This window comes from Cinclus cinclus, chromosome 15, assembly GCF_963662255.1.
Source record: "Cinclus cinclus chromosome 15, bCinCin1.1, whole genome shotgun sequence".
Classification (NCBI taxonomy): Eukaryota; Metazoa; Chordata; class Aves; order Passeriformes; family Cinclidae; genus Cinclus; species Cinclus cinclus.
Window position 1 is genome coordinate 13,633,079 of NC_085060.1, and position 27,108 is coordinate 13,660,186.

At 56.3% G+C, this 27,108-nt stretch overlaps 1 protein-coding gene across 1 annotated transcript; it reads left to right on the plus strand.

Annotated features, from left to right (window-relative positions):
- Window positions 1-584: 584 nt before the first annotated feature.
- Window positions 585-25,827, plus strand: STARD8 (StAR related lipid transfer domain containing 8). The gene is made up of 14 exons (XM_062502641.1): window positions 585-614; window positions 17,504-17,575; window positions 18,833-18,914; window positions 19,928-19,991; window positions 20,277-21,634; window positions 22,245-22,418; window positions 22,895-23,054; window positions 23,286-23,484; window positions 23,602-23,812; window positions 23,986-24,100; window positions 24,348-24,563; window positions 24,769-24,986; window positions 25,125-25,301; window positions 25,420-25,827. Exons 4-14 carry the CDS (start codon window positions 19,935-19,937, stop codon window positions 25,535-25,537), a joined length of 3,003 nt encoding a protein of 1,000 aa, XP_062358625.1. The 5' UTR covers window positions 585-614; window positions 17,504-17,575; window positions 18,833-18,914; window positions 19,928-19,934; the 3' UTR covers window positions 25,538-25,827.
- The last annotated feature ends 1,281 nt before the right edge of the window (window positions 25,828-27,108 follow it).

The following is a 27,108-nucleotide window of genomic DNA, read 5'->3' on the forward strand; positions in this document are numbered from 1 at the left end:
ATTCCATGCTCACTCTGCCCTATTCCATACTCATCACCCTCTGCCCAGTGATGCAGGTGTGACCCTAATCCCATGGGATGTGGCTCCTAGCGGGTCCCCACGCGTCTTCTGCCTCCGGGTGCTGCGACACCCATGGCTGGCCGTGTCCCCAACCTGGTGCTGTCCCCTGCAGCTGCTGGGTTAATCATTGACTGGTCCCCGTGCCACGTGGGCGGTGGCCCGGCTGTTTGCTGAGCCCTTATCACCACAGGGCACTTGTCACCCCGTGCCAGTCAAGGCAGAGCAAACGTTAACGGCCGGTGCTGGGAACAGCTTCAGCAGCTATGGGGACCTCGCCTGGGGCTCAGCCAGTTCTTATCCCGTTGCTCTGGAGGCACGTGGAACCTCAGCAGGGCTGCAGTGCCAAAGCCTGGGGGTCTGCTGGGGAGAAAAGGCTTCTGGGGTGGGCAGGATAACTCCCGGGATACCTGGCGTGGTCCTGGGGTGAACGTCTGAATTTCCATGGGTGCTGCAGCCAAGGCTGGGTCCCGTTGCTTAAGTGAGAGCAGGAGCTGGTGGCTTCTCCCAGGGCATCCTGGTGCTGAAACCAAGGGATCCTGTGGGCCCCAGTCTGGGTAAGCTGTGGGATTTCCTGTACCTGCAGGTACAGGTGGAGAAGACCAGGAAGCCGGCATTTAAAGGGGAAAGGAAGAAAAAAGGAAAAGGAGTGAAGAGGATGAGGCTTTGCTGCCAGTGCTGAAGGCTGGGGCAGTGGGGCAGGCTGGGGGCAGGGTGGTTCTGAGGCTGCATGTGGTGGCTTGCTCTGCATGTGGGGTTTGAGAGGGTTGGCTGGCTGCTCCCTCTGCTGCTCCTGCCGAAACTGGAACTGAACCTGGGCTGGGGCAGGCAGAGGTGTCACGAGGCTGCAGGATGGTGCCCACAGTGGTGACGCAGAGTGCACTTGACCTCATTTCATCAGTGTCATTGGGCAAGAGAAGGCTGTCTGGGCAGCTGGGACTGGTGTTCCAGCTCTGTTTTTCCAGGCAGAGGGTTGCCCCATGGCCTCTGGACACCTTCCTGAGTAAATCCCAGGATGACTGTTGCACGGTGAGAGCCACTGGCATGAGCTTCCTGGACACAGACACACTGGGGGCCACACGTGGACTGTGGCTATGTGATTTCTCCTGGTATGAAGTCCTGGGAGCTGTGGTGCTGCTTTCTTGGGAGCAGCAAGGATGTAGGAAACAGTGGTTCTCCCCCAGACATACACAAAGTGCAAAATAAGGGACGAGGCAGAAATTGCCTCCCTTCTCCAGGCAGGCAATCTCCTGCTGAACCCTGAGCCCTGGCTGCTGCTCTGGACAGACATTTGCTTCCCAGCCAAGTGGCAGCTGACCCCATGCTTCCCTTTCCCACGGCTGGCCTCACACCTCCACACAGCTCTTCCAGCACCGCTGCTGTGCCGAGAAATTCCAAACCACAGCAAGCACTGGAGGCGTTCTGCAGCAGCAGCTGAATTGGATCAAACCATGTAGTGCTCTGAGGCCGAAAGCCCCCAGTGCCTGGTTATTAAGGGGGCGTCCGGGGGGGTGTTGGGGGGCTGGTGACACTGGGAGTGCTTTGGCTGTTCCCTTGGCCTTGCTCCTGCTTTGGTGTTCTCTGCTGTACAGTGACAATGGAATCACCCTCTCTGTGGCTGTGACCTGTGAGTGCATGGGAACACTGCCAGATCCTGGCACTGAGCTTATTTATTGTTTTATTTATTGTGCTGTCCCGTGGTAGAAGGCTCGGGGAGAGTGAGCTCTCTCCTCTCCACACGGGGCTGTTGGCTTTGCTGTGTCCTTGACTGACTGTTTGAAGCAGCTGCTTCTCCACGTCCTGGATTTCCTGTATTTCTTCTCTTTTTGCTTTCTTGTGCCTTGTGTCAGGACATTGGTGTGAAGGCAGCATTTGTGCCTCCTAAGCCTCCACGTGTGTCCCTGCTGGGCTGGAGCAGCTGTGGTGCTGGGCTGGCACAGGGCTGGGGGGGGGCTGCATCATCAGGGTACCCCATCCCTGCCCTCCAAGGAAGCTCAGGAGCCACATTTCCATCTGCCAGAGATCCCAGCACACCCCATGAGGAACCCATGGAGCGGGGGGAGATTGACACACACCACTCAGGGCCCTTGGAGAAAGGGTCTGGATGTGGAGGGGAGCACAAGTGCAGCCCCCTGCCCCCCCGGCTGCAATGCAGGACCTCCAGCAATGCCAACAGCTGTGCAAGTTCTGCCCAATGGCTCTGGGATTGAAGCCAGTGCTTTTGTGAAATCAAGAGTGGGTCCCCAGCTGTGAGCCCCTTTCCAGGGTCCCATGCTTTCCTTTCCCCGTGCTTTCCCTGCCAGACAGAAAGTTGATGTTTGGCTTCTGGATTTTGTGGGATTTTTTTTCAGGATCTGGCAATGCCACAGATTGCCTCTGGCAAGAGACTCCTCTCACATCACCAGTCTAGAGTCCAGACACCTTGAGATTCCCTGAGGCACACAGGCACTGCACTTGCAGCAGGGACTGAAGGGGTTAAAGCTGCTTTGCAATGTGATTTTTTTTTAAAAAAAGCCATTTCCTTCATGTCCAGAGACAGTTTATTTTCTGGGCATTCTTCGGGACGCAGGGAGGTGCCTTTTCTTTAAGGCATTTCCTGTAAGCAAGTTTATATTTGGCCTGGGGAGGGTGGGGAGAGGAGGTGGGTGCTGGGGAGGGTCCATGGCTAAGCTGGGTGACCTCAGCTTTTGGCTCCTTGTCCCGAATTGTGGAGGTGGCAGCTGCGGGAGGCACTGGCTGTCACAGCAGGTCAAGGAGTGGGGTCCTGCGGGGTCCCATGTGTGCCCTGGCAGTGCTGTGGTGATGCTGAACTGGCATCCATGGGGTGTTGAGGGTGCTTTCAGGCCATCCCTTCTGTTATCTTTAAGGTGATGGAGATAAGAGCTGCTGAACCCCGTATCCTGTGCTTGGTGTGGATGTCTTTCCTCCCCCTAGGATGGCTTTGATTGCCATTGAAAAGTCAAATTTTCAATTTCTGGTCAAATGCACCAGATCATCAGCATTCATTGTGTCCCTGGGGTCGGTAGTGCAGATTTAACTCTTTCCCCAAGGATATTTGATCAGACCTTGATCCTGGGGCAGGGGCTGCAGCCAGACCCCGATGGCACAGGCTGGGCTCCCCCAGGCAGCATGAGGGCTCAAGCTGCTCCCTGATGTTCCCCGTGCCAAATCTCTTCTCCCCCATTTTGTTTTCTTTTTATTACCGTGATTTCCTAACATCGGAAGAGGCGAGTTATGAAACTGGAGTTATCCAAACACGTCTTGTTTGAAGATAGCGTTTCATCCAGCAGATGCAGCTTCCTGCCCTGTAAATGGTTCCCATTGTTTTGCCTTGGCTCCTGGCCCCAGCAACGCTGGGGTGTCGCTGCGCTCTGGCAGCTGGAGGAGTGGTGGTCCCAGCCATGGAATGGCTGCACTGGGAGCACTGGTGATCTCTTAGTAGCCTCTGAAACCTGGGGGGCTCCCTGGGGCTGCCTCAGGTTAAAGGCAACGAGCTGGCAGGGTGCTGGCTCGGTTGGCTGCAAACATCACCTGCAAACTGGGCTCCTTGTGTGCTGAGCCAGGCACAGAGGTAGCCTCTGATGGATGGTGTCTGCATGGCAGGAAGCGGGTAAGAAGGGGTAAATGAAATGAGGTTGGTGTGGTGAGGACAGTTTCCAGCACAAAAGAAGCAGCACGCATTTTAAATTTAATTTTTGGGGTTTTTTTTTGTTTTTTTTTTTTAGTGTTTAAATGCAAAGAGAAGTGACCCTCAGGTGCTGGTGAGGCACTGGGAAGAAATTGAGCATTTTTTCCTATAAGGGTGGTGAGGTCACGGCACAGGTTGCCCAGAGAAGCTGTGGCTGCCCCATCCCTGGAAGTGTTCAAGGCCAGGTTGGGTGAGATTTGGAATAATCTGGTCTGGTGGAAAGTGTTCCTGTCCATGGCAGCGGGTGAAACTGGATGAGCTGAAAGGTCCCTTCCAACCTAAACCGTCCTGTAGTTCCAAGATTCGATATTCTGTGATCCCTGTGGTGGTGTGGGATGTGGGACTGAAGAAGTGCTAACATTCAGAGTTTGTTGGTGAGCTGTGGTTTCGTGCCTTGTGTTCCCCGGGGCACGTGGCCGCTGCCAGCCTGACCTTGGGTGAGTGTCCGGCAGCTGCGGCTCCAGCCAGCTCTGGGGAGCTCCAGCGTCCTGGGAGCTGCAGCAGGAGCAGGCTGGGACCTGGTGAGTTTTGGGTGGATCGTCCTTCCCCACCGGCAGAGCCTGCTTTGAGAGGAGCTGGGTGTGCCGAAATCTCTTCCTCCGGCTGAGGAAGCCGTGCCGGGGATCACGCTGTCCCTGCAGCTCGGGCACGGCTGCCGTGCTGCAGACAAGCTGTCAGGGTGCCTCTTTCTCCTGCTCTCCACGGCCTTCCCACCTGCTTGAGCAGCAGCGATTGTTTTTTAATTAATTTTTTGTTTCTGTGAACGCTGTTACAGGCAGGGGAGCTGCAGCTGTTGGCTCATTAATGAAGTTCTCTGCAGAACCGTGGCAGGAAGCAGTGGCGGACCCTTGGCTGAGCTTGTGGTTTGACGCTTTTCCTTCCTGCCCTTCTCAGCAAAGCAAACTCACTTTGCTGTGCTTTGGCTGCCCCCACCTCAGCCCATGCTCCCTCGCTGCTTTGGGTGTCAGTTTTGCTTTGAGGGTTGGGCTGCGGTCCCCCAGGCAAGGTCCTGGGGAAGGAACCTGAGTCTTGTGTCTGTTTCTTTGGTCACAGTGGTTGGAGAAGGCAGAGATAGCAAGGTCAGGAGTCTCAATGATTGCTGTTTGATAAGGTTCACTGATATTTTATCAGTGGTCTCTGGGGACAGAAGGAAGCTTTATGAGTTAAGAACATCTGTCTGGCAGGGCCACATCCCCCCCTGAGTGTGCAGTGCTCGGGATGGAGCTCAAATCCTTGGGGATCCCAGTCTCTCCTTACTGCCAGCACCCACAGAGATCTTGGCTGTTCTTGGGCTGTTCTCTGGCAGTGCTGGTAGAGCCAGTCACCTGCCCAGCTGCTTCACCTGGGATTTACCTGCTCTCAGGTGGTTCATGCTGCTCCTTGAGCAGGGACTGAGCCGTGAAAGGCTCCTGGCAGCACAGAGGGTGTTGTGTAAGACTGGCTTCCGTGGATTATTGAGAATTTGTGTTTCTTGGCCAGGCTCCTCAGCCCATCGTGGCACGGAGTGATGCACCGCTGGCTTTGTCGGTGTTTTTCCAGCACTGCTCCCCTTCAGCTCCTCTCCAGCTCTGCTGAAGTCCTGGGTGGGCATGGGGGCACAGGGGTGCTTTGCAGTGGAAGGGGAAGGAGATGCCATATCCCACCTCTCCCTCTGGGAATGCTCTGGAGACTGAGGAGAGCAAAGATCAGCTCCTGCAGCCCCTCTCAGCCTGCAGGGACCTTGTCACACTCCACAGCCCTGTGGGCAGGTGGGAGTGAAACACTCAGTGAGCAGCCAGCGGGAAGAGCAGCGAGTCCTTGTGTGTGGTGGTCACGGGTCAGTGTCACCTGTCACGTGCCAGGCAGGGCAGTGGAGCGTGGCTGGCTGTGTGTGCACGGCTGTGGCTCAGTTAGGCTGTGTTGGGTGAGCAGCCACGGGTCTAGGCACTGGGACTGGGGGTTTTGGGCAAATCAAGGCATGAGCTGTTTTGGATGGGGCTGGGGGCAGGTGCCGCTCGTCCCCAAAGATGTTGAGGTTGCTGAAGTGTGCTGGGGCTTTGGATCCCTTCTGAAAAATCACATGTGAGTCAAAAATTAGTCATAAAATTAGATGGAGAAACTTCTAGAAGGGTGTGAGCTGATTGATTGACCACAAACACATCAGCCAGCAGCACTGGGGGAGAGCTTTGCTGAGGTAAAGGCTTCCTCAGAAGCACCAGTGGGGCAACTGCTACACACTGCTGGGACTGGAAAGGAACGTTTGCCTGGGGAAAGATGAGAATTTTAGAGTGCTCTGAAGGGCACAGCCCTCAGTGCTGGGGATGGCTTCCTCGATGAGCACAGCTGCTGTGGTGGAGGTTTGGCTGGGGAGGTTCCTCCCTGTGTGATCGCAGTGGTTATTCCAGAATGACTGTCTTGAGGGCAAAGTATTCTTAGTATCACCCCTGGGAAGCTCTGAACACAGGCTGAAGCCTTTGCCAGCCCTGGCATCAGCCCACCATCAGGAGGGGATCTGTCACGCATAAGCCCCATCCCCACCACGTCCAGCTGTGAGCGCCAGTGACACTCTTGTGCGGCTGGGCCCAGACGAGAAAACCCCAAGCAGGTCTTGCTGTGACAAATCTTTTCCTTACAGAGGGGCTTCCACATGGAATGGAAGCTGGAACAAACATGCCCATTCCTGCCAAAGGTGCTGCTCTGCCAGGAACTGGCCTCTGCTTCCTCCTGCAAGTAGTTGATGTGTGGAATTGGGGCTTCCTGCTGCCTGCTGACCCCTGGGCTTCTCCTTGGCCTGACCCCGGGAGCTGTTCCTCTGCTCCTGACCCTGCTGTCAGCAGCCACCGCTCTGGCTCCGGTGTGTTCAGCGTCATAACTTCCCATGAGCTGGAATAGCTGTGCCAGGGGTGTGAGCTCCTGTGCCTGTAAATCCCCCAGAAGGCTGAGAAGTGCTTGGTTAATTAACCAAACTGAAAAAGAGTTGTTTGAACCATCTCTAGGAAGTGTTCCACCTGGCTTACAGCAAGGGTCTTGGATTTAGGACTGTCTTTTAGCCACGGAGCAGCCCAGATCTGTTTGTCCATCCTTGGATCCTTCCTGATCCATGGCTCTTCTCTGTGTCCTGCAAGGCTTTGCTTGCCTTGGCTCCTCAGAAATGCTGTTTTTTACATAAAGGGCCCCGCTTTGGTCTGTGCCTGAGTACAGGGGGGGCTTAGCTGTGGAGAGGGGCAGAGGCAGACCTGGCTATGCTGGATTCTCCGGTGGGAGGCAGATGGATGGACCATGTAAGCTGACTCTGCTATTCCCATGATTGATCTTCCACTGGGATTCAGCATCTTGACTGTCAGACCAGAGCAAGAGTCTCTAATACTGCTTGAGGCCAGCTTTTGCATCCTGTTTTATAATATTCCCTGACATTCCCCACATTCCTGGCTAGGAGACTACTGTATTTTTTTTAAATGTTCCTTCGTCTCTTTGGAAAACTGTGACATCTTTTAAGACTTCTTCAAAATGCCATTTTCCTGCTGTCCTGGCATCTCCTGATAGCTCCATAAAGAACAGGAAGCCTTGAGTTTCAACTCCAGCCCCAACAACATCTCCTTCCATTTGGGAGAAAAGGGAACAAAGGAGGAGATAGACCATGTGCTCCTGTTTTATTCAGTGGCCTCCCTAAACCTGATGTCCCGGCTGTGTTTCCACCTCTGTCTGCAGGTTTCACTGCCCCCCATGTTTTTGGGATGATATTGGGCCTGTTACCTGAGCTTCCATCCTTGTCACAGCCTGTCAGGACAGCAAGGTGTGATGGGCTGGGGTCCCCCTGGGTCCCTGGGGCTGGGTCTGCAAGTTCTGACCTGTCAGGTGTGAGTTGAGGATGAGATGTTTTCTAATGCCATATCACTGGATAGGGATGAGAGACTATGGTGTTTCTAACCTGGAATCGGAAGTGAGGTGAGGTGAGGTGAGGTGAGGTGATGCTCAGCTGCAGGGATCTCACAGCTCATTCTAGCAATGATTTGTGCCAAAACACCAATATGGGAAGTGCAAGCACTTCCCAGGGGAATGTGGTTTTCATTGTGGAGACTAATCCTGTGTCAGCCATAGCTCCTTGCTTGGACCATGCTGACCCCTGTGCTTTGGGCTGAGAGGTGAGCTGACTCCTGCTGCCTGGGGAAGAAGCACTCCCAGGGCAGGTGGAGCACACTGGGCTCAGCACAAACTAGAAATCTGTAGGGAATTGGGTTATTTAGTCTGGATATCTCAGATTGCAGGCACTGTTGTTCTTGTTCCTGAACCATCTTTTTGAGCTTTTAGTCCTCTTTGGTATCTTGAGGGATTGGGAAATTTATGACAGCCCAGCCTCGGCTGTCAGTTTTCCCATCCCTTGCACACAGAACCTGCTGGCAGCTCCTGCAGTTTTGCAACAGCCGGCTGAGAGGAGCCTCAGCTTTGAGGTTTGAGTAGTTGATGCCTGATGATGAGGGGGTTTTGGGGTGCCCATCCCTCTCCTCGGTCCCGGTGTACTGCCGGATAGTGTCAGACCCCACCGACCCTTGGAGCCGGCACGATGCCGCCCTGGCGGGATGCTTTGCTCTCCATTTCTCGGGTTGGAATGGAAAACTGCGGCTCAGACGGCGGCCCCGGGGTGCCGTGCTGGGCAGGACAGGGGCTGGGAGCGGGGCCGGATGGAGCCCTCCCCGCCGCTCCCACCCCCGCTCAGCCGGGATGTCCTGTTTGCCGGGGACACGTCGGCTCGGCTCGGCTCGGCTCGGCTCGGCTCGGCTCGGCTCGGCTCGGCTCGGCTCGGCACAGCCCTGCGGGGAAAACTGCAGCTCTGCCATGGACTGCCTGTGGGAAGGTCTCTTGTCGCCCGTGGACAGTGCTGGGTGGCCGAGGAGGGCGTGAAGGAGGCTGCGGGTCATGGTGGTATTTTTTTCGGCATTTAATCCACGGGTTCCAATGAACAAAGCCGGGATTAACAGCTCCTGCCACGGTGAGTCTGCTCGTGTCCCAGCTCCGTGTTTGGATTGGGAGGCTCCAGCCAGCAAACGCTCTCGGGGGAGGTGGGAAAGGGTGTAAAATGACCTTTTTTCTTGTTAGAGATTTCTTGGAAGCAGCGTTTCCTGTGCAGCAGGGCGGTTTGCTCCGGCTTTTACACAGCGGGGCGAGGGCAGGGTTCAGAGGTGTCGCTTGTGTTGTTGGCTTTTTTTTTTTTTTTTTTTAATCTTTTCTCGAGAACCAGAATATCCTTCACCTTTCCATGAAGTGCTCTGCGGGAGCGTGTGCCCGGAGCGGGTGTGCCCGGCTGGAGCACGGCGCTGGCAGCGGGATGCGGCTGAGCGTGGCAGGGATGGGAGACAGGGGAGCGATGGCAGTGACACAGCACGGGCTGCCTCAGTCACACGGTCACACCGCCGGGGATTTTTCTTCCCCGCTCTGCTCCCCACTGAAGGTGCAGCAGGCAGAAGAGACCTGCAGCCCTGGCAATATTTGGGTTTATTTCTGCCAGAGCCAGCCGAGCCGGTGGGAGCGCCGCGTGCCAGCTCCTCCTGATCTCCCGATTGTTTCCTGAGCCTGAGCCAAAATCTTTTTTGTGTGATCTCGACCCCCCAGCCCTGCCAGGCATGGCCAGGGGTGCCATGGTGTTGGTGCCAGCCGTGCTCTGGAATGTGGCATCACCTGCTGACACCAGTTCACTGATTTAAAAGCAGTTTTTGGAAGGAGGAGAGGAGGAGTGAGAAAAGAGCTGGGTTTGGAGCTGTGGGGTTGAGCTGGAGCTGTGGTGAGCGATGCCAAAGCACTGCCGGTGGGTGTGGGGTGCAGCAGAAAGGGGTCCTGACAGGGGACACCTGTGAACTGGTGACAGTCCTTCCCCTGAGCACACAGACCTGTGTCCCCGTGAGAAACGTCCCTCAGCTGCAATTTGAAACTCGGAGTTTGGGTTATGCCTCCATGTGTGGCTGTGCCTGGAGGGGTCCCTGCACGGACAGGGGTTCTGAGCCTGCACCCCCACGGGCTGAGGGGGGCCTTGTGCTCGGCTGCACATCCTTGGGGTTAAACTCCTGAACTGTGCTGATCTTTCTGAGGTGGGCTGGAATTTCAGGAGTTTAGCAAGGAGCACAGGCAGGCCCCTGAACTTCCCCTGGGAAGCAGGGACCGGTCAATAAACCAAAGCTGGGTCTGGTGGGGAAGGAGGCAGGATCTTGTGCAGAGCTGGGAAATACTTGATTTGGGGTTATTTTTGTATTGCAGCCTTTTAAGAAGGGAAGAAGAGAGCCCTAAAGTAACTATTCATGCCTCTGCTGGAAATTCAGTGCCAGTTCCTTCCTGTGAGAGCTTGTGCCCATGCCAGGGCTGTGGCAGTGGCCACTGCTGGGTGTGACAGCTGTGGTCTGGGCTCCCTGTCCCTGGGGGGCGTGTAGGGCTCCCACCAATGCTGCTGGAGCTTGAGCATTCTTCAGCCAGGAACAGTGTGGGTTTGTGATTCTGTACAACATGGAAAAAGCTGCAGTGGGACCACAAGGGAATTCTGCTCCATGGGTTCCTCTGGTAACACATGTGTTTATGCTAAATAAATGCATAAAAGTAGGAGGGAATTCTCTCGTGTATTAAGGAAATAGCTGTTCTTTAGTGCCTGGGTTTAGCAGTAGGAGCTGGGGGTCGTTCCTCAGTGTGGGAAGAAGGAGGGCAGCTGCAGCAGGTCATATCCACGGGAGATGCAAATGCTCCGGTGGGTGATTGGAGCTCCCTGCAGAGCCAGAACTGCTGCTGGTTTTGTTTTTTTTTTAGCAGAACTGGTGGTTGTTTTCCTTTGACTTGGCCTTCCGTGGCCTTTGATGGTGGCTGGTGTTGGGTCTCGTGCAGTACTCCGGTTGTTGACCTCAATCCATGATGGGTTTAACGCTCTTCCAGGTGGTGAAAACTTGACTGTTGTCCATGTAAAGAAACATGAGATGTGATGGCACCTCACTGGGAGGTGCAGCCTGGCTGGTACCTGTGGTAGGTGATGGATGCTGCTGGAGCTCTGGCACTGCTGGCTGCCCTCAGAGAGACAGCGTTCACTTGTCCAAACAAAGTGCGTGTGAGATCCATGGGATGGTCAACAGGAAAACCCTGCAGCTTTAGGAAGGGTGGACTTACAGGATGGGCAAGATAGATTAATTTTCTTCAGCATCTGAGTATCTGTTTTCATCTTGCTCCTTGTGGATGCCTCATGCCTCAAAGTTGGACAAGGTTGGAGCAAGTTGGGTAGTAGAAGTTATCCCTGCCTGTGGCAGAGGGCCAGAATGAGATGATCTCTGAGGTCCCTTCCAACCCAAACTATTTTGGAATTCTCTTCTGGATTTTTCTTTCTGACTTCAGCAAACACCAAAGAGAAGGATGAAACTTCACCCCAAGGCTAGATCCAACAGAGGTGGCTGGTGGCTGTGCTGTCACTGATAGACCTTCTAGGGGTGGTGCACAGGGTGGGCTGGAGCCAGAGACTCTCTGCTCTGAATTTGCTTTGCCATTGCCTTTTCAGAGGTGGAACCCCAGGTTCCCTCCGTGCTGGGTTTCCCCTCCAACATGGGGGGCTGCTGCTCTGTGCTCCCGACACAGTGGGATGGTCCCGGCCTCTCTGTTGTTCCTCTGGGGTCAGAACAGCTGCAAAAATGCAGGTGGGGAAAGCAAGGACGGATCAGGGTCCTCACCTTCCTGGCCCTTTGTTTCTGTTCCTCTTTTTCCATCCCTTGTTCCCCCCAGACATCTGCTGTGCAGCTGCAGCTCAAGCAGTGGGATGTGTAACCCCCGAGCTGCCGCAGAGCTCCTGCTCCTGAGTGCTCTGGAGCTGCTGGGAGGAGGTGTCCTGTAGGCCAAAGGGGCTACAAGACTCTGAGGAGCTGCCTGGGGGAACAGGAATCTGTAATATGCTGTAGGACACTCCCGTAGCCATCACAGCAGTGTCAGGGGACACTGACTTGTCTCTGCCACCCCACTGTGTCCTGCTGCCAGTGTCCGTCTGGGCATGTCCCAGAGCCCTCCTGTCCTTCCCTCCTGGTGTATCCCATGCCCCTGAGTGTGGCTGTCCCCAGTTCAACCCTGCCTTGTAGGGTCTGTGAAGATGTTTTGGTGTGAAGAAGGGATTTGGGTTAGTGCTGGCCTTGGCAGTGGTGGACTTGATGATCTGAAACAGCTTTCCCATTTTAAACCATTCCATGATTCCATGATTGTATGCATCATTTTTTTGTGGCTAATGTGTCTGCTGCAGTGCTTCCTTCTCATCTTTATTAATGATTTGCAGCCAGTGCTGCTGAATTTGGGTTGTTCTGAGTGATGTTTATGGAAGCAGAGATGTTCTCTGTGCAGGTTGGGCGCAGGTCCTCTCCCAGGTGCCAGTCTGTGAGGGCAGGAGCTGCTTTTGGGTGGACAGGTGCTGCAGCATCCCCTCGGATTCCTGGTGGCCACATTCCTGCCTTGTGCAGCACAAAGCTCTGCACAGTGCAGATGCAAAGGGCTGGTGGAGCTTTTAGAACACAATGAACCAGACCTGAGGCTGCTGCTGGGCTCCTTTGAGGGGAGGAAATCAGAGCTATTGCATTCAGCTGATAAGGGTGGTCACACACAGTGCTGGAGCCCGGCCGAGGGATGAGGTGGGGAGTGCTCTGGGGGGTCCCTGTGCCCAGCCTGCATGGATTAGATCCAGATCTGATCCAGACACTCAACAGCTACAGTCTCCTTGCCCTGTGGTGGCCAGATGGGTTCCTGTCTGGGTTGTACCTGCTGGTGCTCACAGACACCATCCAGCAATTCCTGTGCAACCTCTAGGATCATTTTTACCCTTGGATGTCCCTCATGTTCATGCTCCCAGCAGCTGTCTGGGGCAGGATCGGGGTGGCAGAGGGCTTTGCTGCCATCTCCCTTGCCAGGTGCCATCCCCAGGGAGCGATGCCCTTGGAGCAGACATTTCAGGGCTGGAGGTGAAGGAGGCATTTGAGCAATTCCTGGTTGGTGTCATAGCAAGGAGCAGTTCCCCAAGCTTATGAGACCTATTTACTGTGTGAAGGTTAATTATGGAAACGCGCCGTGTCTGGGAGAAAATCCAAGAGCATTTCTCATTCCTGTCCATGTGCCCTATCCATGTCTGTGGTGGCAGCTCCAAAATCTCTGCGCTTTGCTGAGTGGGGCTGGGAGCTGGAAGCAGGAGGTGCCTGTGGCTGGCAGATGCCTGTGGTTGTGTGGATCTCTGTGTGCCTCCTGCCCCAAGAGCCCAGCTGGGTGGGCAGTGAGTCCCAGCTGTGCCCAGTGCTGAGAAGGCACCGTGGGGGCTTCTTCCAGAGCCCACTGGGAGGGTCTGGGATTGGCCCTTGGCTGCTGTGGGAGTGATGCCCTGGTCAGGAAGGCAGCTCTGATTTCTCCAGGCAGAGTCAGTCCCTCTGCCACGGTAGCTTTGGTGTGAGTAGGATACACCTTTCCCATGGGACACCTGCTTCAGTTCCTCATGTTCTCAGTGAAGGCACAGCCCTTGGTTCAGGAGAGATGTTGGGATTTTCTGTCATTCCTGTAAAAAACAGGCAAGAAATTTCTGCTTATAGCGGGGAAGGAAAGTCCCTATTGCAGGCAGTTTTACTTTCAGGCAGGGTGGAAAGAAATCACACCAAAAAGGAAGAAAAAAGAGCAATTTTCTCCCCTTGGTGCTGGGGTTGAAGCTTCCCCCGCAGTGCCAGGCAGCTGCTTCCAGCTTTCCATGAGGTAACATGTGAGCGATTTTGTGGTGGGGTTTTCTCCTCACACACTAATTGGCTGTGTGGAACGTTTTATGGGGATTTGGAATCTTGCTGTGGGAAGCTTGAGAGCCTGACCTGGGACTTCTTGTTCGGTTTGATTGTTAAAGTGAAAGTGCAGAGCTGGGGTTCTGGGAAGTGGCTTTCCTGCCTGTAATTCTGCTGGCCTCCAGTGTTCGAAGTTGCTCCTTTTAGAACTTTTATGGAATGTCCTGGGCTTTTCCCTGTCCATGCCTGTTCCAGGCAAGAGTGGGCTGGATGGAGCACCAAAAGCACTTGAGAGAGAGAGACATCAAGCTCCAGAAGCCCCACAGCTAGGAGCCGTTCTTGCTGGAGCCACCAGTGGGTTGCCCCAGGGAAATGCGACAGTGCAGGGACTGCAAGAAGGGGAATTTTGTCCTTTTTTTTCCCACTTCAATGTTGGCTTTCATCCTTTTCTTCTGAAACAATGGGAGCCTCTTCTCTTCCTTCGTTTTTTATTTCCACCCCTTCCTGGGGGTTTTGGGGGATCAGGGTTCCCTGGCTGCCGAGGACCAGCCTGGGGGTTTCTGATGGACCATTGTGACACTTGGGTTACATCTCTACCCCATGCTGGGTGCAGGGAATGGGAGAGCTGCTGTGGATGCCTTTTCCTTGGGAAACACCATCCAGCCTCGGCAGCTGTTGGACAAGGGCAGAGGCTTTGCTGGGGGAGGATTCTCTGCTGGCTCAGAGGATTGTGCACCATTGGGAGCTTTTTCCACTGAAGATGTTGGTGCTGGTTTCCCCCGTGGGGTTCTCCAGGCATTTCCTGAGGGCTCATCTCCCATGGAGAGCTTCCTCTGGAGCACGAAACATAGTGGGGGTGATGGTCTCCCTTCTCTGCCTGCAGTCTGGAAGCTGGTGGGGTTTATCCCCTTGTTTCCCAGGGATGCACAGACTCTGCTGGTGTCCTCTGCCTGCTCCTCCTGCCATGCAGGGATTTCTGCACCATTTAAATTGCAGATCTCAAACTTCTGGAAACTGTTTTCTGACCAGTGGAGGCAAGGAGACTCTCTTTGTGCCCCGCTGAGGGTGGATGTAGTGTTTGATGAGCCTACATTAGACATCAGAGAATCCTGGCATCTGGAGATGCTGGGATGTCTATTGCTGCTGCCTAGGGCTCAGGCTGAGCTGAGTGGAGGGTCTCCAGGCAGCAATCCCTGGGCTCTGGCTGGATTCCCAGTGGAGGCTGCAGCCAGGGATGTGTGCTGGGCTCAGGTCCCATAACCCTGTCCAACAGTGAGGCTCCTGAGAGGTGACAGGGAGGGCTGGGAACACGGCTGGAATGGGTGACCCTGTGCCCAGCGTCCGGCTGTGCCCCATGCAGGAGTGTTTGCCTGCCCGGCCTTTCCTGCACTTCCCTGGGAAAGCACGTCCATGGGAAGGGCGGGAAGAGGAGGAGGCTGGCTGCTGGCTCCCTCTGGGACAGGACACTTGGAAACCTGTTCTGTGACAGCATTTCTACATGAGGAGGGCTCAACGTGGGCTGGTCAAAGTCCCCCCTGCTCCAGGGAGCTTCTCCCTGTTTGAGGGGCTCTGGGGTGATGCAGGACTTGCCACAGCAGGCAGAGCCTGGGACCTGGCTCCCAGAGAGGAGAGGAGAGGTGGAAGGTGGAGATTCGGGGCCCTGGCCCCCTGCCAGCCCGTGCGTGGGGGAGGCGGTGGAGGGAAGGAAATGTCGTGCTCTGACTCGGCATTTCCACCACGGTGATGGGTGGCTGAGCCCAGTCCTGCACAGAGCATCCTGCTGCAGCCCTGGGCTCTGGCTGCTCCTGGCCCGCTGGGGTGGCCGTGGTCAGGCTGGGTGTCACCAGGCTCCAGCGTGGCCCCAGTCCGTGCCCGGCCATGCTGTGGTACCAGCTGAGCCCTGCTGCGGGCAGGGGTAAGCTCAGCCACGGCCCTGCTCCTGCTGCCCTCTGCCAGACCCATCCCTGGGGCAGGATCCATGGCACAGGTGGGAGGCCGGTGGTTTTGCTCGTGGCTGGGGGCGCACGGAGCTGCAGTCGTTGGCTGGGATTAGCCCCATGGAACTTCCATTGGGAGCAAAGAGGCAGCAGAGTGGGGCAGGGGTGGGAACTGGCAGGGCCATTGGCAGGGGCTGTGGGAAATGCCTGTCCCTGGGTCCTGCCCGCTCCTGGGGTGTGGGAGGGATCCGCTTCCAGAGCTGGCATGGCCAAAGAGCATTCCCAGGGACCACCAGGCTTGGTGCCCTCCTGCTGGACAGATGCAGCCACGGGGTGCCCTCCCCATGGGGTTTTGGGTTCTTTGGGAGGGATTTGGTGCTCCACATGAACCAGCTGACCTGGGGCTGAGTTGTCCATTGGGATTGCTGGGTCTGAGCCCTGTTGGGGGTAGGAGGGGTCAGCCCTGGGTTTTGGCAGGACTCATGGCATGGTTAATGACAGCTGTGCGGTTTGGACCCACATCCAGATGCTCATTCCAAAACTTCTTCCCAAAACTTGCCAAGTATTTGGGTCCGGGGTTTTGGCTTGGTCCTGTCCTGAACTGAGCTGCTTATTTGGAATTTTTTTTTTTTTTTTTTTTTTTTTTTTGCTGCTGTAAGTTTGGAATTGGGAATGCAAGCTGTAGCCAGAGCTCTGGGCTGAGGCAGTGGGTGGATGGGGATGGAATCAGGGTATTCCAGTCCTGGGTGGGTCTGGCCTCAGCCCACTCTGTGCTGGGTGGTGCCTCCAGGAGGGACAGACCAGACCCTGAGGCTGCCAAGGTATTTTCTACCCTTGAGGTCAAATGTTGTCACCCTCAGCAGCAGAAATGTCATCGGGCTGATGGGTGCTGACACTTGGCAATGACTTACTGTGGCTGAGGGAGCTCTGGACTGTTTTCCCTCAAGTTCTCTAAACTGGAGGAATTTCCCAGGAAATACTGCTGGCTGCTGAATGGGCTCTTCTGGGAGATGGCTGATCCCTGTGTGAGGGGTGGGAACCAGCTGGGCGAGGGGTGAAGAACCCCACCAGGGATTTGGTGCCCACTGGGATGGACACCAGCTTGAAAGAAGACATGGGGAGAGCTGGGTGCTGGGAAGGAGGTGGGGAAGAAGGGCTCCTTTGGCAGCTTTTGCTCGGGGATGTTTGGAGAAGTGATCAGCACTGAGAGCTTTGAGGAGCTCTGAACTGAGGATTACAAAGAAAGATCTTCCTCTCCTGCCTGGCCAAGAACTGTGTTTGGTTTGGTGGGTTCAGAAACAAAATGTTTCTTCAGAAGGTTAAAACTGCATCTTGTGGCTCTGTCATTCAGGTGGCATCAGTCACCTCCTGCTCTTTGCCTGGTACTGGCTGAGCTGAGTTGTGTGTGCCCAGGACCCTGCTGCTGCTGACTCTGCAGCCATGCATCTCCTCTGCTCTCTGCATGTGGAATGTGGGCTTGGTGTCAAGGCTCTGGGGGAGTGGGCTGCATTCTCAGGGTGTTGCTGCTGCTGGCAGGATGCTCAGGTGATAGTGGTTTGCTTTGTTTTGTTACTCAGAGTTAGGATTGAATGCTCGGGAGACTGATTTTTTGTTCGGACTTGGTTGTTTATTAAATCTTAAAGTACAGAGAGTTTTTTAGTACTTTAAGTTATCAAGCCAAAAGCAAGAAAATGGAGCTGAATTTAGTTAGTTACAAGGCTTTTTGACCTAATAACTGAACAGTTGTGATCCGCACTGCAGGATCTTTTTATCCAACCAAAAACTACAACCTGAAATCATGAAGAAGAAAGAACAAGAAGGAAGAAAGAGACAACGCTTAAGAATGTCCATTTTATCCCATACCTATTACTATGTTCTAAAACCCTAAATTCAAAACTTCTTATCATGTGAAATTGCACACTTTTATTTTAACTATATACCAGTGGTTCTAACTTTATTACTCAAATTTGAAAGCCTTCTCCAAGGCCTCAAGTCAAAAGCAGTGTTCTTTTGGGGGTTAGTGTCAGAAAGCACAGAAAGTTCAAACATCCCGGGCTTCAGGGTTCCAACACTCAGGCTGGTTCTTTGCTTTCTTACAGAAATTGAAGCCAAGAAAGCGTGTGACTGGCTCCGGGCAGCGGGATTCCCCCAGTATGCCCAGCTGTACGAAGGTGAGAGCTGCCTCCTGCCACTGACCCTGCTCTGCACCTGCTTAGAGCCTGTGTCTCCTCCAGATTCCAAGGGGGGCTGAAGGAGAGGTGGGAACAGAGGGCATTGTTCACTGATTATATGATTGTTTGTTACACTTTGAGCCCTTGGCCATGGCCTGGAGAACCACCCAGTTAACTTCCCTGCATTCCTGAACTTTTCCCCTTCAGGCAGGGCTCTGAGGAATCCTGGGGCAGCTGCTTTGGCGAAGGGCAGCCAGGCTTTGGAGAGCCATCAGCTCTGAAGTGGTTCAGGGAGTGTTTGCTGTGGGTAGAAGCATAGGGATAGCCAGTGTAGGTAACGTGGAGAGCGAGCATGTTCTCCCTCCCCATTCCCACAACCCCTTCCCTGCTCCAGCCTGTCCTTCCTGAGCCCTTCCTGGAGCAGACCATGTGCCTCCCCTGGCATTCCTACTCCCAGCTCCTGTGCCAGGCGCTCAGGGCGGTGGCGGGGTGGCTGTGGTGGTGGTGGCTCTTGCCTCAGGCTCAGCTGTGTTTATTTTGGAGCCGTGGTGGGATCCTGGTCCTGGCTGGGGCGAGGAGCGGCGGCTGCAGCCGGCCCCGTCGGGCTGGACAATAGCGGGAAGCGGGGTCCGGCGGCCGCAGCCATGGCCATTGTTGGGCCATTCGGGAACTTCCCCCGCAGCACCAGCTCCCCGGTGATGGCTTTATGAGCAGCCTGTTTGCTGCCAGTGCCTATTTTGGGGGGCAGGCCCCACGTGCAAGGACAGGTCAGGTTCCTGCTGGGACACCCAGCCCCAGGTGCTGGCCCCAGACAGTGCTCACAGCTGGGCAGCGAGGAGCAGTGCTGGTGCTGCAGTCTGTGAATGAACCACCCCTTCTCCAGCCTCTGTCCACAGAACTTCCCACATCCTCCAAGTGCTTCCCTCTGTTTCCCTTCCTGTGGTGATCACAGTCCTTAGCTTCATGAGAAGTTGGATTGAGACCCTTGTGGCTGAAGGTCCAGGTCCCACATGCAGAATCCCAGCAGAGCTGTCTCTGTACAGGGATGAGCAGAGAACTGAATGGAGGCCCTTGGACACCTTAAGACCCTCACCTAATGTAGCTGGGAAGAGCCATGCCCAGAGACCCTGGGCATGTACCACCTCCAGGTCATCTCCAGCCACTTGGGTTTCTCCTCTTCCCATGCCCACTGCTGCCCTTTGTCCCTGATGGAGCAGCTGGCTTGGGATCTGCCACTGATGTCACTTCCCTCCCCAGAGTCATCATTCCCTCTTGACATCAGTGCTGTGAAGAAGGACCACAGCTTCCTGGACCAGGATTCCCTCAAATCCCTGTGCAGGTAATGGTCCCTTGCCCCCCCTGCACATGGAATCAGCATGGAGATGTGCCACAGACAAGGGCAGCGGCCCAGGCTGATGGGGTGGTGGGTTTAGGGGCATGCCTGATGGGGTGGTGGGCTTAGCAGGGTGTATTGGCTGGGCTCAGAGCCTGCTCCAGCACAGTCACTCTCTCTGCAGTGAGAACTCAGTTGTTCAGATCAGGAAACATTGCTGGCATTGGTTGGTTCCAGGGAAAGAGCATGTTTTTATGCTCCATGTGATGCTGCTCGTCGCAGTACCAGGCAATGCAGCCTGGCTGCACATTTCCATCTGGGCATGGCACTGCTGCAGCTGCAGGTTTGGGAGCTGTGCAGGAGTGGTGTGCAGGGAGCAGTGTGTGGGGGACTCAGGCAGAGCAAGCCAGGGCTGGCAGGGCACTGACCGGATGGTCAGTCTTGATGGGCCATGTGTCACTTGGTGCTGTGGGTGACTCAGCCCTGCCTTGGCTCTCGGGACACGTCATCCTGCCCATGTCCCTGTGCTGGCTCCACACTGTCCCTCCCACCCAGAACAGAGAAGTGGTAGGAAGAGGATCTGTTTCCTATTTGTTTCCCAGCAGAGAGGCGGTTGTGCTAGGTGTCCTGGGTTCAGTAAGGAAGGAGGTGAGGGAAGTCTCTGTCTGTCCCTCCCTCTCTGAGATTTCAGGTCCTTTAATCATTCCCTGTTTGGGCCATAGGAGCTTCTGAGGTGATTTTGCTTTAGTAGCCTGGAGCAGACCACTCATGCTCACTTGCAGAACCGGTGGCCCCAGCAGCTAGCATGGGCATGGCCTAGATTGGGCTACCATCTGCTGGTGTTGTTCCCTGTAAGTCAGGTGTCCCTCTATCGTGGAGCCACAGCAGTGGGTGACAGGTGACAGGCACAGCCAAGGCTCTAGGGCAGGAAAATCAAAAGAAGCCAAAGCCATCCCTGTGACCACAGCAGGGCTGAGACAGGGGCTGGGACCAGGGTAAAGCCACTCTGTTTCTTGCAGGAGGCTGATGACCCTGAACACTTGTGCCTCCATGAAGCTGGATGTTCACTTTCAGCGTAAACAGGTAAGTCCTGGATGCTTGAGGCAGGTGAGGGGCTGAGGGGTGTAGGGGATCATGTGCTCCATGGTGGGGTAGTGTCCTGGTGAGCTCTGGGATTGCCCTGGGCACAGAGCAGCTCCTGGAGGCTTCCACTGCCAAAGGGTCCCGAGCTGGTTTAAGGAGGTGAACACGCTGCTCTCCTTCCCACCTGGGGCCATACTGGTGGCTGTGCCCCTCTGAGGTGGGGGAATGTGCTGACCCTCCTCAGCTCCAACAGACTGATCATTCCCTGTTCTCAACGGTTCACAGAATGAAGATTCTGAGGAGGAAGAGTTTGCCATCAGCAGCCGGTGGGCCTTCCAGAGGCACAGCAAAAGGTGGTCACGGGTGGGGTCCGCCGATGTCCTGTCCCAGGGCTCGGAGGCCCTGAGCTGCACCATGCGCCCGGTGTCCAGCCACGAGAGCGTCCTCACGGACCTCAGCACCAACCTCGAGGCCACGTCCCTGCACAGCACGGGCAGTGTGGGCAGCGTGGGTGGCATGGGCTGCACACTGGGCACTGTGGCCATGCCGTCCGAGCCCCTGTCCCCCCTCTGTGCCACTGCCAACCCCTCCAGCTGCAGCCAGAGCGAAAGTTCTGCGCCAGAGCAGCCCTCGGGCCAGGGAGAGGGCTCTAAGGAGAAGCTGAAGAAGCGACGGTCTCGCAGCTTCCTGAAGCGGATCGAGTCCCTGCGGAGGAAGGACAAGGAGAAACCCAGCCCAGACAGGAGGGCGGCTGCACGCAGCAGCGCCACTCTCCCACCTGGATGGGGCTCTCTGAAGAGTAATGGGGAGCTTGCAGCGACCAGGACCAACTCCTGTAAAAGAGAGATCCCTGCCTCTTTCCACAGCAAAAAACACTTCTTCTCGGTATCATACAGGACTAACCGCCTGCTCGGCCCCGGGGGCACCAAGGGGAGCTCTGACCCCAAACGCAGTGGAGTCTACCTGGAGGACTACGACACAGCCACCGCCGCCGGCAGCGCCTGGGCTGCTGCCGAGTGCCAGCGCCGGGCTCGCCATGGCGACTGCCTGGTCTACATCCCCTGTGACCACAAGCCCGGCACCTTCCCCAGATCCCTCTCCATCGAGAGCTTGTGTCCCCTGGCCGGCAGCTCCCTGAGCCACTGGAGCGCGGGGGGCGCGGCCGTGGGGCTGGGCGGGGGCGGCAGCAGCAGCAGCGTGGAGGGCTCGTCCTCGCCGAGTGGCTTTGCCCGCCGGCGCCGGGGCTCCTGCAGCTCCCTGGGCAGCCGAGCCAGCGTCTACGACAACGTGCCGGAGTTCGGCAGCAGCGAGGATTTCTGCAAGGACGGGGAGGTCACCTACGAGAACCTCGACGACATCCTGCAGCACATGTGGGGATTGCAGCAGAAGGTGGAGCTCTGGTGTAAAGCCGTCTCGCCTGGCCTGGATGGGGAGGGAGGGGCCGAGGAAGAGGAGGATGAGGAGGAGTCGGACTCGGGAGGGGAGCCCTCCAACCTGCATTTCGAAGAGCGGTCCATGTCGGATGTTGGCACCTCTGCCAGTGACTTTGATAGCACTGGGAACTCCCTCAACGAGGCTGAAGAGATCGAGACGCGGGAGCGCAGGGATTCGGGGGTGGGAGCATCACTCACAAGACCCTGCAGGTATCACAGAATCCGGAGGTGGTTTGGGTGGGAAGGCACCACAGAGATCATCTCGTTCCCCTCCCCTTGCTATGGACAGGGACGCTTTCCACTAGACCATATTGCTCCAAGCCCCGTCCAGCCTGGCCGTGAACACTCCGAGGGACGGGGCTGCTGCGGCAGGGAGGGGTGCACAGCCCATGGGTCTGGGGAGCAGCTCCCGATCCCGTTCTCGGGGAGCTGGACGATCTCTTTCCGGGCTGGCAGAAGCGGGCGGAGGGAGGGCAGCTCTGCCGGAGTCGCACGGTGCGGGCAGGGGAGCGCAGCGCGGGGCGCTGGTGCGCTCTGGTGGCCGCAGGACACCACTGCCACCCGCTGCCAGCCCTGTCTGCCTACACAGACCAGCGATTAAAAGATTTTTTTACTAAGTAATAACAACGGTAAGCGCAGGGGGCACGTGCCTCCCCTGTGCCAGTATTCCCTAGAGCTTTCCCCAGGAGAACTATGGCTGTTGCTGTGTTCTGTGGCTTTCCTCACCCAGTTCAGCTGGTGCCGGAAGGTGATGTGGCACTAATGGGGAGTGGAGAACAGTAGGGGTTTCCTTAGCTGGGAATGTCCCGTGTGTCCCCAGAAAGCTGCGCTGGCACAGCTTCCAGAACTCACACCGGCCCAGCCTGAACTCGGCCTCGCTGGAGATCAACCGCCAGTCATCGGCCCAGCTCAACCTGCTCCAGAAGTGCTCCCTGCTCCGGCTCACAGCCATCATGGAGAAGTACTCCGTGCCCCACAAGCAGGCCTGGACGTGGTGAGCTGGGGCGAGGGGGACCGGGATGGGGCCCACAGGCTGCAGCTTGTGTTGTGACCCCAGCTGGGGCAGCTTCAGGGTGTGGAGGGCGAAAAGCTAAACCAAGGGCAGTCTGCTCTGGCAAGTGTGAGCCAGAGCTGAGCCCCAGGCTCCTGACATCATCCTAGCTTCCAGGGGGGCTCCTGGCATTTGCCACTGTGGGGGCTGCAGGTGTTCATGGGGCATTTTAAGTGCTGCAGCAACATAAAAGAGTGGGACAGTGGTTTCTTTTCATAGCCAAGTATCAAAATATTTTAGCTTAATGAAAGGTGCTGCCATTCCTGCTGGGGAGCTGTCTTGCTTGTATTCCAAATACTGCAGAAATGTGTCTGTGTTTGTGTGTGTGTGTGTGTGTGTTCCCAGGGTCCTGTTCTCTCTGTGAGGGGGTGCTGAGGGCACCGATCATTGCACTGATGTCTGTCTGTCCCATTCTGCAGGACTGTCCCCAAGTTCATGAAGCGGAGTAAAGTCCCTGACTATAGGGACAAGACGGTTTTTGGGGTGCCCCCCATTGTAAACGTGCAGCGGACGGGGCAGCCCCTGCCCCAGAGCATCCAGCAGGCCATGCGCTACTTACGCAGCCAGTGCCTGGACCAGGTGAGTGCAGCAGCACTGGTATCTGGGGGGAAATAAAAAAGCTTTCGGGGTCCTGTTGTTCGCCTCTCTTGTGTGCTGAAGTGGGAGGGTGGGATTGTCTGTGGGAACCCAGCAGCATCCCCTTCGCCGTCCCTCCCTGAGTGTTTCCCCTGGGTTGATGGTCCCCTCTGGGGAGGGAGTGTCGTGTCCTGTCCCACAGGTGCCCGCTCACCCCCTGCTCTGCCCCGGCAGGTTGGCATTTTCCGCAAGTCCGGGGTGAAGTCGCGGATCCAGGCGCTCCGGCACATGAACGAGACCAGCCCGGACAATGTCAACTACTCGGGGCAGTCAGCGTACGACGTGGCCGACCTGCTGAAGCAATACTTCCGTGACCTGCCCGAGCCCATCTTCACCAGCAAGCTCACCGACACCTTCCTGCAGATCTACCAGTGTAAGGGCCGGGCTGGGGCAGCTCAGGGTCCTCGGGGAGGAGGGGTCCCTCTGTTTGGGTGAAGGGGGTGGGTGGTGGCCGTGGGGACGCCCTGCTGACGCTGCCCTGTGCCCGCAGTCGTGTCCAAGGAGCAGCGGCTGCAGGCGGTGCAGGCTGCCATCATCCTCATGCCAGATGAGAACCGAGAGGTGCTGCAGACCCTGCTCTACTTCCTGAGCGACATCGCCTCGGCTGAGGAGAACCAGATGACGGCTGGGAACCTGGCTGTGTGCCTGGCGCCCTCCATCTTCCACCTCAACGTGTCCAAGAAGGAAAGCACATCGCCCAGGTAAGAGCTGGCTGAGCCCCAGCTCCCCAGTGCTTCTTCCCTGCCTGCTGTGGGAGTGGACCAACAGGGAATGGTGAGAAATGGGGGGCTGCTGGCTCTGCTTTGTGACACAAATGAGAGCCACGGGAGTCTAGAGGTGCCCACTGGTGCCAGCACTACCTGATCCCCCACAGGGCCATGCACAAAAGAGGCACCATGGGGAAGCCGGATCAGAAGGACCTCAATGAGAACATGGCTGCGACACAGGGGCTTTCCCACATGATCACTGACTGCAAGAAGCTCTTCCAGGTGGGTGGCAATGGTGTCCGAGCCCAGTGGGAGGTGTGACCTTGCCAGCAGGTGCTAGTCCTGGGGTGGGCTGAGGGCACCCTTCCCTCAGTGGGACAGCAGCTGCCAGGCAGGAGGTGGTGCAGGCTGTATGTCCATCCTCCCCACTCCCTGAGGAATGAGTTACAGTTCTTTGTCCAGGACCACTCACAAAGTCCCCACAGGATCTCTCTGCCTCACTGAACATCTGTGTACTTTTGGCTTGCAGGTATCCCATGACATTTTGCTGCAGCTGAGCAGCTCCTATATGGCTGCAGATGCTTATCCCCACCCCCTGACTGACTTGGTGTGCCAGGGAGAGAGCAAAGATTTACACTCCTACTTCGAGCAGAGTGTCCAAAACCTGCTCAAAGAGTCATCAGAGAAATTCAAGGGGTGGCTGAGCACGCCAGGGCCCCTGAACACAGAGCTGTCATGCAAAAAGGTAAATGCCACTGTGTGGAGGAGCTTGAGAACATGCAGGGTAATCTGTATGGGGTGACCTCTCCAGTAGCCGGAGCAGGTCCCACCCCATCCCTCCCTAGCCAGCAGATGGGACTGTGCTGCTCTGTTGTAGTGGGAGCCATCAGCGAAGCTGTTCAGGGGGGTCCTGTGGAACAGTCTGTGTGACCCTCACCTCATCCCCTCAGGTTGGGGACGGGCACCCTCTGCGCCTCTGGAAGGTCTCCACGGACGTTGAGGCCCCTCCCGCCACGGTGCTGCACCGGGTGCTGCGGGAGCGTCACCTGTGGGACGAGGACCTGCTGCAGAGCAGGGTGGTGGAGGCGCTGGACAAGGACATGGAGGTGTACCACTACGTGATGGACAGCATGGCCCCACACCCGCGCAGGGACTGCATGGTGCTCCGGTGAGGGCCAGGGGGGGTTTGGGCTCATTTTGGCACGTTCCCTCTGCTTCAGCCCCATCTCCCCCTCCAGGGACCTGTGTGGGGTCCCCCAGTGTTTGATCCCACGGTGGGCATGCAGTGACTCCCGCTGTGTCGCAGGCGCTGGCGCACGGACCTGCCACGGGGAGCCTGCCTGCTCAGCTCCCTCTCGGTGGAGCACGACAAGGTGCCAGTGGAGGGAGGTGTCAAGGCCATCGTGCTGACGTCCCAGTACCTCATCGAGCCCAGCGCCATGGGCCGCTCCCGGGTGACCCACATCTGCAGGGCTGACCTCAGGTAACCTCAGGGACCCTCTGGGGTGCTCAGGGACCCTCAGCAGGATGTGCTGCTCCATAACATTGCCACGGTCTCTCCTGGCCACTCACCCCCCCTTCCTGTCTCTTCCCTTCTCCAGGGGCCGGTCTCCCGAGTGGTATAACAGGGTCTTTGGCCACCTCTGTGCCATGGAGCTGGCGAGGATTCGAGACTCTTTTCCAGCCCTGAGTCCGAACAGCCCTGAGACAAAGATTTGAGGCGCCAGGGTGCTCTGTCCTTTCAGACGTGGACTTGCCAGTGGATCCGGACTGGGGCTCTCAGCAGGAAGCACGATGTGGTGCAGTGCCCGTGGAGGGGGAGACAGAGGCACATGTTTATAAACATCCTTTCACCCTGGCCTGGGCAGTCCTGTCCCACGACCCGGGTGCTGCAGGGCAGCGTGGCCACAGAGGGGAAGCCGTGGTGTCCCACAGGAGAGGGAAAGAGTGGCCGTGGGGTGACCCCTGAATGCAGGCTGTGGCAGGAGCTGGGGCCCCTCATGCAAGCCAGGAGCAACAGCAGGGGTGGAGGAGCGTGGAGTGAGGCGGGAGGAGCGAGCAGGGAAAATGGGACCGTGTCCGCAGGTCGCAGTGCGGGGTCGGGAAGTGGAGGGTGGGAAGCAAGGGGGGGATTGTGTGTGTGGTGTCACCCGGTGGGGACAGCCAAGGAGTCACTGTGTGTTAGTGGAAGAGGCTGCTGTTCTGGGGGAAGAGGGCTGCCTGTAGATGCATAGGTACAGCTCGAGTGTCAGTCGAGGGGCAGATGGAACCTGTTGCAGCACTGGTTCTGAATTCATGGAAGAAGCAGCCCTGTACTCCTGTGCCTTGCAGTTCTTGGCTGAAAGCCCTCTCTCTGCACTGGGTGTCACTGAGAGGAGGGATGGATGGACCGTTCTTAGCCAACACCATCCCTCAACCAGCCCACCTGTTATTCGCATGGGGCAGGACATGGCTGGAGCCCTGGAGCAGCTGCACCTGAGTGGGAAGGGGCAATGGCTGGAAAGAGGCATCGAGGTGGGGAGATGCTCCCCCTTTGTGCTGCCCCCTGTGTTGAGGGCTGTACCTGGAGAGGGAGGAGGGGTGGCAGGAAGGGCAGTTGTTTGGGATTCACCCCTCTTGGGCAGCTACACATGGCCCATGCCTTCCCACTCCCTGCAGAGACATTGTTCCCCTTTCCACCCCTTCCCTCCCTTCATGAAGGAACTGTTCACTGGAGCTGTCCACACCCAGAAGATGACCTGGTTTCTCCATTCAGGCAGGGACCCAAATTCCCAGACATTGTTCCAACTGGAAGATGACACGACCCGTGAGCTGGAGACCCCCAGTGTCAGTTTGGCCATAACTGTCTGTCTGTGTTTTGGTAAAAAGGAAAGCACAAATTGGCCTCTAGTGTGTGTTTTTATATACGTATTTTATATATATATATATATATATATATATATATATAACACTAACGTGGGGGAGTGAATTTTCTGATATTTTTTTAAAGTGGTTTTTTTTTTCTATCTATAAATACTTGTACAGGTGGAATATTAATATATAACTCTGATGGCAGAGCTCAGCACCAGGTATTGCTCACTTAGAGCCGGGTATTTTATATTTAAGGGACTTCTGTTTTGTATCATATGAAACTGCTGCAGTTTTTTGACTTGGATCGGGGCTGCTCTTCCCATCCGTGCAATTAATAAAGTACTAACAAGATCTGCTGGCTGATGAGGAAGCCTCTGTGTTCAGGGCTTCACCACCAGAGCAGCCCAGTGCTGAACAATATGTGGCCCTGGGGCAGCCCC